General features: G+C 40.4%; 1 protein-coding gene across 1 annotated transcript in view; it reads left to right on the forward strand.

The window, feature by feature from the left end:
* The window catches only part of ROBO1 (roundabout guidance receptor 1), a 434,587-nt gene that overhangs the window by 299,049 nt on the left and 121,371 nt on the right, over positions 1-14,167 (forward strand). The window contains exons 4-6 of the mRNA XM_075542455.1: positions 1,150-1,270; positions 1,604-1,742; positions 9,987-10,114. Of these exons, the coding sequence (XP_075398570.1) occupies positions 1,150-1,270; positions 1,604-1,742; positions 9,987-10,114 (388 nt within the window). The remainder of the gene's footprint in view (positions 1-1,149; positions 1,271-1,603; positions 1,743-9,986; positions 10,115-14,167) is intronic.

Raw genomic sequence — 14,167 nt, forward strand, 5'->3', positions numbered from 1 at the left:
TGTCCTACTACATAAAAGACTGGGTCCCATGATCTAGTTTGGGTACCTGGATTGAAATAAAGCAATTTAAGGGATTTCAAAACAGTATGACTCTCCTCCTGCTTTATAAAGGAATAGTTTCCGTGAACTCCAGTGAAAGGATTTTTGTTTAAATGTTTGGTTATCCTCATTTTGTACATTTGCCTATTGATCCTTTCTTCCTTTTGTGTATGTGTGTGTGTATTTTTGTAATTGGTACACTGTACAGAAAAACTGTGGGGTCAAATCGCCATAAATAAACATACTGGAAGTTGCCCCTGAAAAACGCCCTCTACGGTTCAGAGCATTATTGACATGCATGCATGATGGAACTCAACTCGCCAACCTAGAAGCGTATTAAATTAAGTAAAGGTAGTCCAAGTTCCACATCTTAATCTTAGCTCATGGTCACCTTCAGCCTATTTATTGTAGTGGTGTCTACTTACATTTGTAAGTAATGCTCCTTCAATTAATTGAATGTTCCTGGTGTGCCCTAATGTGGATTTCCAGGCGATTTACTGGGATTCGTCACTCTCTGTCTCCTGTGCCTTCAGGAAACTGCTCGGAAACCCCCCTGAAATGGAATGTTCTCCTGTGTTTTGGAAATGAAGATCTAGGTCTTTGAGTGGAATCTGGCAAATTAAGTAACTAGAAACATTTCTGATCCTCTTTTTTAAGGCACTGGAATTCATTCCTGAAAACACTTGTATCAGAAATATATTTATTTATTAATCATAGTTATTTGTTTTAAAGAACTGCCATTTTCCTTTTACCACTTGCTCTCCAAGTTATCCATGATTTTTTGGGGTGTTTTTATTTAACGGAACATCATAAAATGATTGAATGATTTGAAGACAAAAATGTCTAGATATTTTTAAATTTTTCAAGATATACCGGAATTTGAATGTTTCTGTCTCTTATGTTATGCCTTTGGAATCAATTCTGTTTCTAGCTGCTTCCTGTCACTATAGCAAATAATACACATGAACATTTTGATAGTAGTCAGCTTTAATATCAGTGAGGTGTTTAGAAAGTATACCTCACTTATATCTTCTGTATCTCTGGCATGTAAACATAGCTGAAGCAATGTTACAAGTGTTCATGGAAACCTTTTTCCTTTTTGTTTTAAAGATACGTGGGGGAAAGCTCATGATCACTTACACCCGGAAGAGTGACGGTGGCAAGTACGTCTGTGTTGGAACCAACATGGTTGGGGAGCGTGAGAGTGAAGTTGCCGAGCTAACTGTTTTAGGTAAGTGGAATTTGATCTAATCTGGTTACTTTCAAACATACATATGTCCCATAGATTCTCTTAGATGAGAAAAATAAATTTACATTTTTAGAAGGTAAAGCTGTATCACCCAGAGTAATGAAGGTAGAAAATGAACAAAGAAAGGAGACTGAGATGAAATAGCAAATACTAGGAGTCTTACTAACCCGAGCAGAAGGGGCTTCTAGTAGGGAACTGGGGGCTGCTTTTCCATAGAGGATTTGAATGAAGACTTTACTGAGCACCTAGAGCGCTGTGCTGTTCTTCCACTGGTTTTCATTCGTACCTTGAGATTTTTTCTTCTTCTAATTTTAGAGAGACCCTCCTTTGTGAAGAGACCTAGTAACTTGGCAGTGACTGTGGATGACAGTGCAGAGTTTAAATGTGAGGCCCGAGGTGACCCGGTGCCAACTCTCAGGTGGAGGAAGGATGACGGAGAGCTACCCAAATCCAGGTACGGATCATCACTTCGGAATTTTCACATTTCTCATCAGACCAGCGTCTGCATATTTGCCTTTAGAATAATGTTTTCCCTTATCTGGGGGCCGGATACAATACAAATTATAAATATATCAGGAAGTTACCATTTTTCCTAAGGTTTTCTAATATAAACTCTATCAACTATATGCCCATGACCTTAACCTGCTTAAGAAACACTTGTAAAATGTGACATTCCTTAAACATATTCAGTTAGTCACAGTAAATACCAATTTGTGTGTGTGTGGAATCATATACGGAAGGGAAGCGAAGTTGAGCATTTCAGATATAACAATGAGCCAATTAAATACTGGGACCCCTTTCTTCCTGCTACAAAATCACCAGGGAATGGCAATGGGTTAGGGTTTTTGAGATCTGATAAGACTGTAAAATGGGTAGGAATAGAGATGCACTCTCAGCCTTAGATTAAAAGGCAGTAAGTACACTGAAGTATTCAGGTTTTATCTGTAGACTGTCTTCTTGAATTTGTTCACTGACTCAGCAAATAACTGTTGAGTTTCTGCTAGGTTCTCTAGGTAAGAGCCCCAATATTTTCTTGCTCTCAAGGAGCTCAGACAAGGATGAATAAAGAAACATCTGTTAAGGCTTCCTGTTGTGACACATGAGAGTAAAAGTATTGCTTCAAAATTATAGAAAGCTTTACTAAACAAAGAAACCTAAAAGTGAAAGTTTAGTTTTCAACCTATCCTCCACCTAGGTCTATGTACTTCTCCTTTTTGTTTTATCATTTAATTGGGGGCTCATACAAATCTTATCACAATCCATACATACAACCATTGTGTCAAGCACATTTGTACATCTGTTGCCATCATCGTTTTAAAAACATTTTCCTACTACTTGAACCCTTGGTATCAGCTCCTCCTTTCCCTCCCTCCCTCCCTCCCTCCCTCCCTCATGAACCCTTAATAATTTATAAATTATTATTATTTTCCCATGTCTTGCACTGTCCAACGTCTCCCTTTACCCCCTTATCTGTTGTCCATCTCTCGGGGAGGGGGTTATAGGTAGATCATTGTGATGGGTTCCCCCTTTCTCCCCCCACCTTCCTCTTCCCCTCCTGGGGTCTGTGTACTCCTAAGGGCAGTGTTTCCATCTCTGTAACCTTCCCAAATAATTTTTCACTCTGATGTATACACCCCAACAAAAGGACAATTTGGCACCCTTGTGGTGGTGGTTGCTGGGTGCTGTCCAGTGAGTTCCTACTCACTGTCACCCTATGCCCAACAAGCCCCATCCCATCCTCCCAGTGTTTGAGCCCCTTCTTGCCACCCCTGTTGTCAGTCCATCATGTTGAAGGCCTTTCTCTTTTTCACTGCCCTCTTCTTCACCAAGTAGGATGTCCTTTTCCAAGGACTGGTATCTGCTGAAAACACGTCCAATTGATATGAGACATCCTTGTACCATTCTGGCTGTACTTGTTCCGAGACAGATTTGCTTGTTCCTTTTATAGTCCATGGTACTTTCCATCTTTTTCACTAGCACCATAATTCAAATGCGTCAATTTCTCTATTCCATGTCCAACTTTTCACAAGCATATTGACAATATCATGGCCTGAGTCAGGTGTGCCTAAGTCCTCAGAGTGTCAACTCTGATGTACAACACTTTAAAGAGCTCTTAGGCAGCAGATTTACCCAATGCATTGTTCCTGGTTTTTTGACTGTTGTTTCCATGAGCACGGACCATGGAATCCAGCAAGATAAAATCCCTGACAACTTCACCTTTTTCTCTGTTTATCCATTGGTAGTGATATGGATATCACCGCTGGATTGGTGATATAATCCACTGGTCTTAAATCAAGAGGTTTTTTCCCCAAAATATTCTTTGAGTTTTGTGGACAAAAGGACATCTGAAGAGGCACTACCATGGCTGTCATGTAAAGAGGGTCAGGTATTGTGATGAAATTCTCGTAGGATAGCCCGACCTTGCTACCCTTGAAGAATGAGCAGATGCATTGTTGTGATGACAAACAATTCTTCACCTCAACTTTTCCTGCCCCTTTTCTCGTCATGCAGTTTTCAATTTCCTTAAAACTTCTTCCTAATAAGCCCGGATTCGCCGTGGCCTTCACGAAACCCTGCCAAGATTATCCCTTGAGAATAAAAACAAGTAAACAAACAAACCAACAAAATGCACCTTCTGAGCAAACTTCTCTACTTGAATTGAACTGGTGCAGAACATCCCCATTGGAAGACACTGTTCTGATTGGACCTTATTCCCTGAATCGTATTCCAATCATAAATCCAAGACTCTTCCCTAATTACTATTTATTTCATAAAATCTTCATTGGTTTTTATCTTGCTTAAAGCTTAATGGAGATACTGTCTTTGAGCTAGCTGAAATCCACAAGATACTTTTGGCACTCATCCAGCCAAAGCGTTGTTGAGGTCAGAATGTTAGTTTAAGAATGCAAATAATTCGGAAGTTGAAGGGAAGGATGAATATTGCAACCTAACGTCTGAGAATCTGGTTTGCAGAAAGCTATGAACCACAGTGGAAGCGCAAGGTTCATTGGCGGGACTAGACAGGTAGTCAGCCTCTGGTGAGCCTCTAGTGGACCCCACAGGTGACGGGTAGGAGGAGAGTGATTACTAAATGGAGAGCATTGGAGAGGCGAGTACAGAAGGTCAAAGGCATAAGGCTGACTTCAACAGTCACAACTTGGCAGCACATTCCTCCTGTGAGGCATGCTGGTCCTGAGCTGGTTTCCAAGCTCATGGATTTTTGGGTTGCGTTGTTTTATTTGGTTTGGGGGTTGTACAAATTAAGGTCTACCTCAGAAGTGTTAAGTCATTGGGGGTCACCCTCTTGAAGTGGCGGTTTATGTTTCTTCAATTTTTGATGTATGAAAACCTGGGTCAATGGATCTACAGAGTCAGCAAGTGGAATAAGGGTTGTGGCGGGTGGGGAGTGTGCAGTGGTAAAGGTGATGATGTCAAGGAGTCCAAACAGGACAAGAGTGTTTGGAAACTGATTGTGTTAGCAAATGCACGATTCTCTTGGACGTGATGGAACTATGGAATGATTTAATATATTTTGCATGTGATTTAATCCAATAAAAAATGGAATGAATTAATTTTTTAAAAGAATAATAATGCCAAATCATGTGAGATCCCATATTCAGTAACTATGCCATCAGTGGTAATTATAAGTGTTTCTCTACTGGTTTCTGCACTTCAGCCATAGTTTCTTCATATATAGTGATGGATGGTCTTTCCTCTCTTGACTCATTTGTATCCATTTAAAAATTCTTTATAATTGGGTGGAGGATGACTCTAAACTTTTGGCACATCTTCCATGATGATGGGGGAAGCTGTATGTGAATTTTTTTGTTTTTTTTTAAAGTAAAAGTTACTTTTTTACAATGTACCAAAAGTATCATTTTTTTTGGTAGACTCTTTAATGAGACTTCAGGAGGCCTTGGTGGTGCTGTTGGGTATGTGTTGGACTGCTAACTGCAAAGTTGATGGGTCAAACCCATCAGCCACTCCAGAGCAGAGATGTGAGAGTCTCTTCTCCCATAAGGATTGATAATCTCTGAAACCTTAGGGTGTTGCTGTGGGTTGGAATTGACTTGATGACAGTTTGTGGATTTCCTACTGAGATTAAGACAAGTGTGTTAGTGAGGGAACTTGTGTGTAGCCACCCAGACATTACCAAGACATATTTACATACTTTCATTTGGAAGAAGCATGTGCAAGCATGAACTTGAGTCTTAGTAGCAACACTACTGGCTTACCTGTTTCCTTTAATTCTATTTCCCCCCAAGACTTTCGGATGCTTCTTTGTATGAGTAGAATTCCTTTTCTAGATTGTATTAACAATAATAAACTATGTGGAGAAAATGTATGGCGGAGAGATCAGATAAACGATAGAGAGGGTTGGGCCTGGCAAGTGAGGTGGAGACTAGTGTCTTCGTGGCAAAGAAGGTGTTAAGACTCAATGGCCAAGGTGGATGACTTGGCAGAGCTTGTGATGGAAGATAGGTATATCGTGTTTGAGAAAGTAGATAATTCACATGTTGGAGGAAGAATGAAAGTTTTAATAAACAACAGGTGCCTATGGAAGGTGAACCTTGGTGACACTGTCAGGTAAACCTTGAGCCAAGGGCAAGGTTAGCAGTTCAAGCCGGCCAGCCGCTACATGAGAGAAAGGTCAGGCACTGACCCCATAAATACTTTCAGCCGGGGAACCCAATATAGAGTTGCTGTGAGTTCGAATCATCTTGATAGCACGGTCATTTTTTTTCTCTGTTTGTTAGTTTTTGCAATGTAATGTTCACTTAGTTGTCATCCAAACAATAAGGGGCTGTGATAACTTTATGGATCTACTTGATAGGGTTGAAATATGGAATGATATGTTCTAAAAAGAAGTTTATGGAAAATACTTTATCATGTAAATCTTTCCACAAACATTTTGAAGGGCGATTGTATATATGTGGGTCTTAGGTCAGATAGAAGTTGGGGATCAAATACAGGTTGGGAATATCTGTGTGTTTGGTCAATATATAAATAACAATAGATAATAGCACTATGGGATAACATAGCAGGAAAAGAAGGATGCAGAAGAGAAAATACAAAGGTCATTACTTCACGTAAAGAGAGGACAGGTGCGTAAAGCTAGAGGACTCTCACGGGACACTGAAAGATGATGCAGATTTCAACCCTGCTCCATAACTAGCCATGGCCCATACATACACAGGGGACCTCACCTATCTTTTAAAATGAGTTGCAACGTTTTGGTGTAGGCCAGTAAAATTCTAGACAACAAATTGGTTCCCCTTTCAATAATTAATACCCATTTTGTTTTTGTGATATTAAATGGAATCCATTTAATGTAACAGCATCCTTCCTACTTCCTCCCTGCCTTCCATGTTTCCATTTGCCCCTTCTCATGCACAGCCTGCCTCTGAACTTGGTGTTTAAACAAACACTGTCCTTCCCGTTTGATTGGCCTGAGACGGACTTTCCTCACGGATGGAATTGTTCCTGTGCCTGGATATTGTCTGATGGCAAGGACATTTAGTTGCTGCCTTAGAGAGTGTGCATCAAAGTCTCAGGTGTTCCACTGATCCGTATCAGAGGTGTCAGCCTGGCTTTTACAACATTTTTCATTTTGCTTGACCTGTTTCTCTCATTTGGTGACTTTTTATTGATATCTTGGTCAGTGCAGTCTGTAGTGGTGGCAAGGCACCTTCTGGATTCAGTTTGGCAGAGCCTGTGGTTCATGTGGCCCGTTGGGCCCTTGCTCTGATTGTGTCCTTGAGTCTTTGATATTCTTCACTCACTATTCTTTGCTAAACTTAATAACACAGTGATCAGTTCCCCAAGGTATTTGGTTATTGTTAATTGCATAATTTCACAATTACATGTGAAGTTGTATGTTTCACAGTTGTATGCTCAGTTATAAACATGGATATACTGGCAGCACATACATATAAATACATATGTATTGATACCCACTTCCAAACCAGTATATGCTCTGGGATACACACCCATAAGCTATCCCACACCTGGTCAGCCGACAGATCTGCCTATTTATCTCTCATGGATGGTCCACGTCACTGCTGTTACAAGATCGCTGTGCAGTTTCCCACTGATGTCTTTACTTCTGCAACCTCCATAGGACCTTCCTTTATTTTTGTAATGTTGTACTCACCTCCCTATTTTTATGTACAGTCTTATTCTTAAACTAAGTTTAAACATATCTACTATCCAGTTAATGATTTTCTTTCCCTCATCCTTCATTCCGTGGTAACCATCAAAGAATATTTATTTTTAAGTAAACCTTAATTTTTTTCCTCCTATCATATTTACCTTTTTATGATTGACTTATTTCACTCAGCATCACACATTTGCTGTGAGATGTAGCATGGATCTCTCCTTGTTCTCTAGCATGTGAGGATGCATCAGAGTTTGCCTATCCGTTTAGCCACTGGTTTGCACTTGGGTGGTTAACATCTTTTTGCTATTCTGAATAGTGCTGCTACGAACATGGGTATGCATTAATCTACTTGTACCCTGGCTCTTACTCTTCTAGGATAGAGAGCTAGTCCTGGGATTTCTGGATCATATGGTATCTAAATGTCTAACTTAAAAAAAAGAAATATCATTCTGTTTTCCATAGTGCTTGGTGTTTTACCATTTTGTGATTTCACCATCCCTATATGAGATTTCCAACCTTATTTCTAATCTCGTTTTCCAAGCACTTCTTTCTTTCTTTTGCTTTGCTTTGTTTGTTTTGTTTTGCTTGGTTCCAATCATGGCTGTATTTACAGGGGAAGAATGCATCTCATTGCTGTTCTGATATACATCTCAAATGGCTAGTCATCACAAGCCCCTCCTCGGATATTTTTTTGGCCATCTACTTGTTTTGTTTTCAGTGAAATCTCTGTTTCTATTCTTAGCCTGGTTTTTAAAATTTGAGTTTTTCTTTCTGTTGCCGAGAAATTTTTAAAGACTAGTCACTTGTCAAATAAGTTGCTGCCAAAGTTTGCTGCCAATCCCTTGACTTTCTTGTTTGCTCTTTTGGGGAAGTCTTTTGATGCTTAATTTCTGGAGCTCCCAGTGGTCTAATTTATCTTCTTCTGTTTGTAAAATTTTGCTTATTTTTGCCCTGAGAATTGACTTGAGAGCAGTTTGGTGCTGAGTTGAGTGTCTAAAGCATTAGCTGTCTAGCCATAATTTCGGAAACAACCCCCACCCACTGGGAGAAAGATGTAACAGCCGCTTTCATCAAGCTTCACAACCTTAGAGAGCCCGTGGGGCAGTTCTCCTCTGTGCAGGGTTTAGAAATAATTTGGTGAAGAGTGAACTTTTTATGTTTGCCCTTATATTTTCTTGGATAATCTGTATAGTTTTCGGTCTTACATTTAGATCTTTAAAACATCTTCAGTTCTTTTTTGCATATGGTGTAAGGTAGGGATTCTGTTTCTTTTTTTCCCGAATGTACAATTTCACCAGTACCATTCGTAAAAGAGAATGTATCTTCCCAATTTAATTGATTTTGACTTTATAGCGAGAATCAGTTGTGCATGTCATTTATTTGGGGGTTCTTAATTCTATTAACTTCACCTGGCTGTGTTCAATTTTGTCACGAGAAGAGTGTTATCCTTCGCCTATAAAATTGTTCTACAATTTTTTTAACATTTTATTAGGGGCTTTTACAACTCTTATCACAATCCATACATATACATACATAAATTGTATAAAGCACATCTGTACATTCTCTGCCCTAATCATTTTCTTTTTTTCTCTCCTCTTTTCTTTTTTTACATTTTATTAGGGACTCATACAACTCTCATCACAATCCAGACGTATACATACATCAATTGTATAAAGCACATCCATACATTCCCTGCCCCAATCATTCTCAAAGCATTTGCTCTCCACTTAAGCCCCTTGCATCAGGTCCTGTTTTTTCCCCCTCCCTCCCCGTTCCCCCCTCCCTCATGTGCCCTTGGTAATTTATACATCGTTATTTTATCATATCTTGCCCTATCTGGAGTCTCCCTTCCCCCCCTTCTCTGCCGTCCATCTCCCAGGGAGGAGGTCACATGTGGATCCTTGTAATCAGTTCCCCCTTTCCAACCCACTCACCCTCCACTCTCCCAGCATCGCCCCTCACACCCTTGGTCCTGAAGGTATCATCCACCCTGGGTTCCCTGTGTCTCCAGCTCCCATATGCACCAGTGTACAACCTCTGCCCTATCCAGCCCTGCAAGGTAGAATTCGGATCATGGTAGTTGGTGGGAGGAAGCATCCAGGATCTGGGGGAAAGCTGTGCTCTTCATCGGTACTACCTCGCACCCTGACTGACCCATCTCCTCTCGTAAACCCCTCTATGAGGGGATCTCCAGTGGCCGACACTTGGGCCTTGGGTCTCCACTCTGCACTTCCCCCATTTTAAAGATGAACATAGAAAATGCTTAACTCTGGCAAATAGCAAGACTTAATTAAATCCATTTAATTAAAGGTGACTGTCTTTAGAGAATCTAATGAGTAAATTCGTTTACCTTTAACATGTGATATGTACAGTAACAATTTGCTCCCTATTTGCTTGTTGACTTAGAAAAATGCCACAATGGACACTTGATGAAAAGTTTTGAGAATAAAATGCATGATCACTGATGCCAGTTCCCAACATGTAAATAGTCAGATCTTTCCAGGCACCTAACTAAACTGTCTTGTGTTATGTTATTAGATATGAAATTCGAGATGACCATACCTTGAAAATTCGGAAGGTGGTGGCTGGTGATATGGGCTCATACACATGTGTGGCAGAAAATATGGTCGGGAAAGCTGAAGCGTCAGCCACGCTGACTGTCCAAGGTAGGATTGGGGGCCCTTTCGCTATGGCTGTTTTGGAATGTGACATATATTGCTTGAAAAGTGACAAAGATATCGCTAGAGAAGTCATTAAATAAGCACTATAACTACTGATAAGATGTTTTATTTCAAATATGTTGTAGGCTTTTGCTTGTTTCTTTAGTTGTTTCCCATGGGGACTCTGTAAGTATTTGTTATAAGAAATTGAAAATTAAGAAAGTTTTACCTTACTCAAGTAGAGGAAGAGAATGTGCTTTCAACCACCAGAGTTGAAACATAGAACTGTGATCCTCTTTGAATTACATGCCTGCTAGTGCCATGAAACTGCCTTCTTGGAGGGAAACATACATCTTCCCTCATGTCAAATTACGTACCTCTAGGGGCCTGTATATTTTACCACACAAAAACGAGAACATTGTCATCCCCTCTAGAATGTAAGATCTACCCATGAGAGTGGGAATTTTTGCAAACTTTTTTTTTCTATGTACACAAGGCCTATGAAGTAACAGACATGCAGTGTATTCAGGGAATGAATTGTCCTTACAGTTTACTCGTTTTGATGAAGATTATCGGTTTGTTGGTAATTAGCCATAGTGGGAGCCGTGTTGTGAAGTTCGGAGTCATGTCTCATGCAGAATGGTGGTCCACGTCCAAACTCCAGAGGATTTCATCCTCATTGTCCCCCTTCCGCCACGCGTGATGTCATACTGATTCTAACCACAGTCGCTCATCTCAGAAGATTTCCTCTTGTGTGGGCTTAAATTGTTCCTTATGGAATATGGGGGACTCCCTGGGGGACGGACAACAGAAAAGTGGGTGAAGGGAGACATCAGACAGTGTAAGATGACAAAATAACATTAATTTGTAAGATTATCAAGGACTCATGAGGGAGGGATGGGGGAGCAGGGAGAGAGTGGAAAAATGAGGAGCTGATGCCAGGGGCTTAAGTGGAGAGCAAATGTTTTGCGAATGATGAGGAAAACGAATGCACAAATGTGCTTTACACAATTGATGTCTTCTGATAAGCAGCGTGTGAGCCCCTAATAAAACGATTAAAAAACAGAGTATGGGAGACAGTGGCCTTTGAAGAACATGCTAATGGTGAAAAAAGTCCCTATTTTGACAAGTATGAAGTAAACAAGGGTTTTGGTCTAAGCCACTTAGCTTGTTTGGGGTCTAACCTTAGCAACACTCGGTGCTGTCATCTTTTCTGAACTCTGTCTCCTCTAAGACTATTAAGAACAAAAAGGTGGCTTTTGAGGGAATGCTTCTACCGTGGGTTTTCTACAAAAGAGACTTGTGGGCTTTTTACACTGTAAGAAAGAGAATAAAGAATATTTCCTTCCTGTCTCTGAAGCCATTATGCCCCACTTTGGGGTTTTTGGCTTAACCTCATAAAAACAAAAGGGGGGGAAAGTTCAAGAACAAACATCGGATTTCTAAGGCCTAGACTACTTCTCTTTAATCTACTTTAGACTGGAATGCCCCACAAGGCTACCAACTGTAAGAGAAGAAAACACTTTCACATATAGAGGAAGCACAAATTTAAGAGCTGTCAAATCCGAGTTCAAAAGCCCTCCAGAGGGAGGGAAAATCGCCCAGACATGAAAAGGTGTATCTGTCTCCCGGCAGTTGTGACAGGGAGTTGATTGTGCGCCACATTGCTTGGTGAGCTGGGTTTCACTCTGTGTTCTGCAGCCTGTGCCTACGTAGCTTGGTGCTTTTCTAAATCATAGCCGTTCTTCTCTGTCTATAAGTGACAATGATGTGCAAAGAGAGGCTTCATGAAATTTTAAACCCATTTCCAAAGCTAATTCAGCCTTTGGTTTTCCTTATTGAATTCCTGCTCCCTAAGCCTGGATTTAAATGGAAATCGAACACAAATGGACAAATCCAGAGTCTACTTGAGAAATTTAAGCCTTCTTATTATAATGGTTGTGGGTACACTGTGAGCCTATGGAAGATCTGTATGTAGTTAGGGAGGTATTATTTTATCCCAATATTAAAATAAAAAATATATGCTAGCATCATCGTTATGTTGTCTTTTGAGATGCTGTATATATATAATATGTGAAAGAGATAACTTGATTCCCAACCGCAATAGATAACTAAGAGGAAAAAAATTCATCCAAAGGAAATATGGGTGTCTTTTTTCTTTGTTTAAATTCCGTGTTTAAGAATGAGAGATACTGCAAAGGTAGCTAATCAGAAACGAATCTATGAGATAGCAGGAAATCGTTACAATAAGAAATTCAGTGGTACAGTTATTTTGATACTTGTTTCTCATGTGCGGTTCCATTTGAGAAAGCAGTGGTCTTACACATCATCCTCAGTTGTCTCGTTCCTCAAACAATGAATTTTTAACTTTGAGAACTAGTGTTCAGGTAGCAAACCCTACGCTCCTGGCCGAAGTCAATGTGATAAATATAACCTTAGACCAGGCTGGGTAAGTCATCCGCATGTAGCTCTCATTAACTCCAACCTCTTGAGAACAATCCTGACCCGAGACTTACTCTTCTTTTCCAAACCCTTCCTCCCCAAACACCCAAACCAAACTCACTGCCACGGGACATGGAGGCCCCTGTGAGACGAGGTGGAACGGCCCCGGGGGTTTCCAAGACTGTAACTCTTTACAGGAGTAGGACGCCCCGTCTTTCTCCCACAGCCCCTTCTTATGACCCAAAATTCAGCGGAAGCTGTCAGTTTTTATTTCTTTCAATACTCTTTTCTCGCTGCTAATGATTTCTTTGTCTCATTTGTTTGTGTGCCATCGCATCATCTGCCACCTCCTTGGAACTTTATTAATCAAGACTTTTTTAAAATTTGAGAACCGACTGGACGGAGCATAACTACATTTGAAAAATCGTGATGCTTAAGTAATTCTAGAGAGGTAGTTCATTTGCTGGTCCTGTAAATGAGAAATCAGAACTATCTACATAGGGGCCTCTATATTTTAGAAACATACTCATTCTTTATAGTGACTGTTTGGGGTCTTGGCCGTGCCATCAAAACTAGTTCTGGACCTATGTGGCAGTTTTGGCAAGTAAGTGAATCGATTTCTGGAAGTCATACCATTTGAAGGAGCTCTTTGCCACAGCAAGCAACCCTGGTGGCACTTTTGGTTACGTGTTTGTTAGACTGCAGACCACGAGGTGGGTGGTTCAAACCACCAGCCAATCTGTGGAAGAAGGATAAGGCTGCTTCAGAGGCAGTCTACAGGTGTGCGGGAGCTCACAGGCAACTCAGTGGCATTCCGCTGCAGCGGGTAAAGCTCTTGACTGTTAACCAACCAGCTGCCCTGTGGGAAAAGAGGTGGGAGTGGAATTCCAAAAAGACTGCAGCCTGGGAACCCTGTAAAAAATTCTGCTCTGCCCTATTGGGTAGCTTTATGTTGGAATCAACTCGACAGCACGGGTCTGGCTTAGGTTGTACGACCACTGGAGAATTGAAACTTTTCAAAAACAGATTTTCTATGCAATAGAATGCTGTTCTTTTAAAAAAAGAACTCAGCAAAAGGTATCTAACATAAATTTTGATTTCATTACCTCCAAGAGTCATTGCTGTCCGTTTTTTTAATTCTTAGAACGTTGGTTTGCTCACTATAAATTGAGGTCATTTCTGGTAAATTCTTCTGACAATTCTGAGATTGTCCATGAACAAATAGTCTCACAAACGGCTTGTTCTCCTTCATGATCACTGAGAACCCTCAATTAGACCTCCAAGCCATGGGTGAAATATGCTTCAGAAAAAAATAAGCTTTGAAGAGATAGCTTCCTGCTAACAGCCAGTCGTTGCACACCTAAATCCAATGGCACCTTTGTTTCTGGCATAGCAATGGTAAGATTACATTTCTTGGGAAACAGAATGTCAAACCCACTCAACCAAATGAAAAAATTGATTCATAATGTAGAAAATTTAATTTTACTTGGCATTGAGGAATTTTTATGAAAATTTGTTAATATCAGGACATTAGTGATCAAAATAAAATCCAGCCATGGAATGATAGGCACTGTACTACAAAGAACATCCCCGTCCCTTTAACTTGCATGTCAGTTT

Source organism: Tenrec ecaudatus, chromosome 2 (assembly GCF_050624435.1).
Source record: "Tenrec ecaudatus isolate mTenEca1 chromosome 2, mTenEca1.hap1, whole genome shotgun sequence".
NCBI lineage: Eukaryota > Metazoa > Chordata > Mammalia > Afrosoricida > Tenrecidae > Tenrec > Tenrec ecaudatus.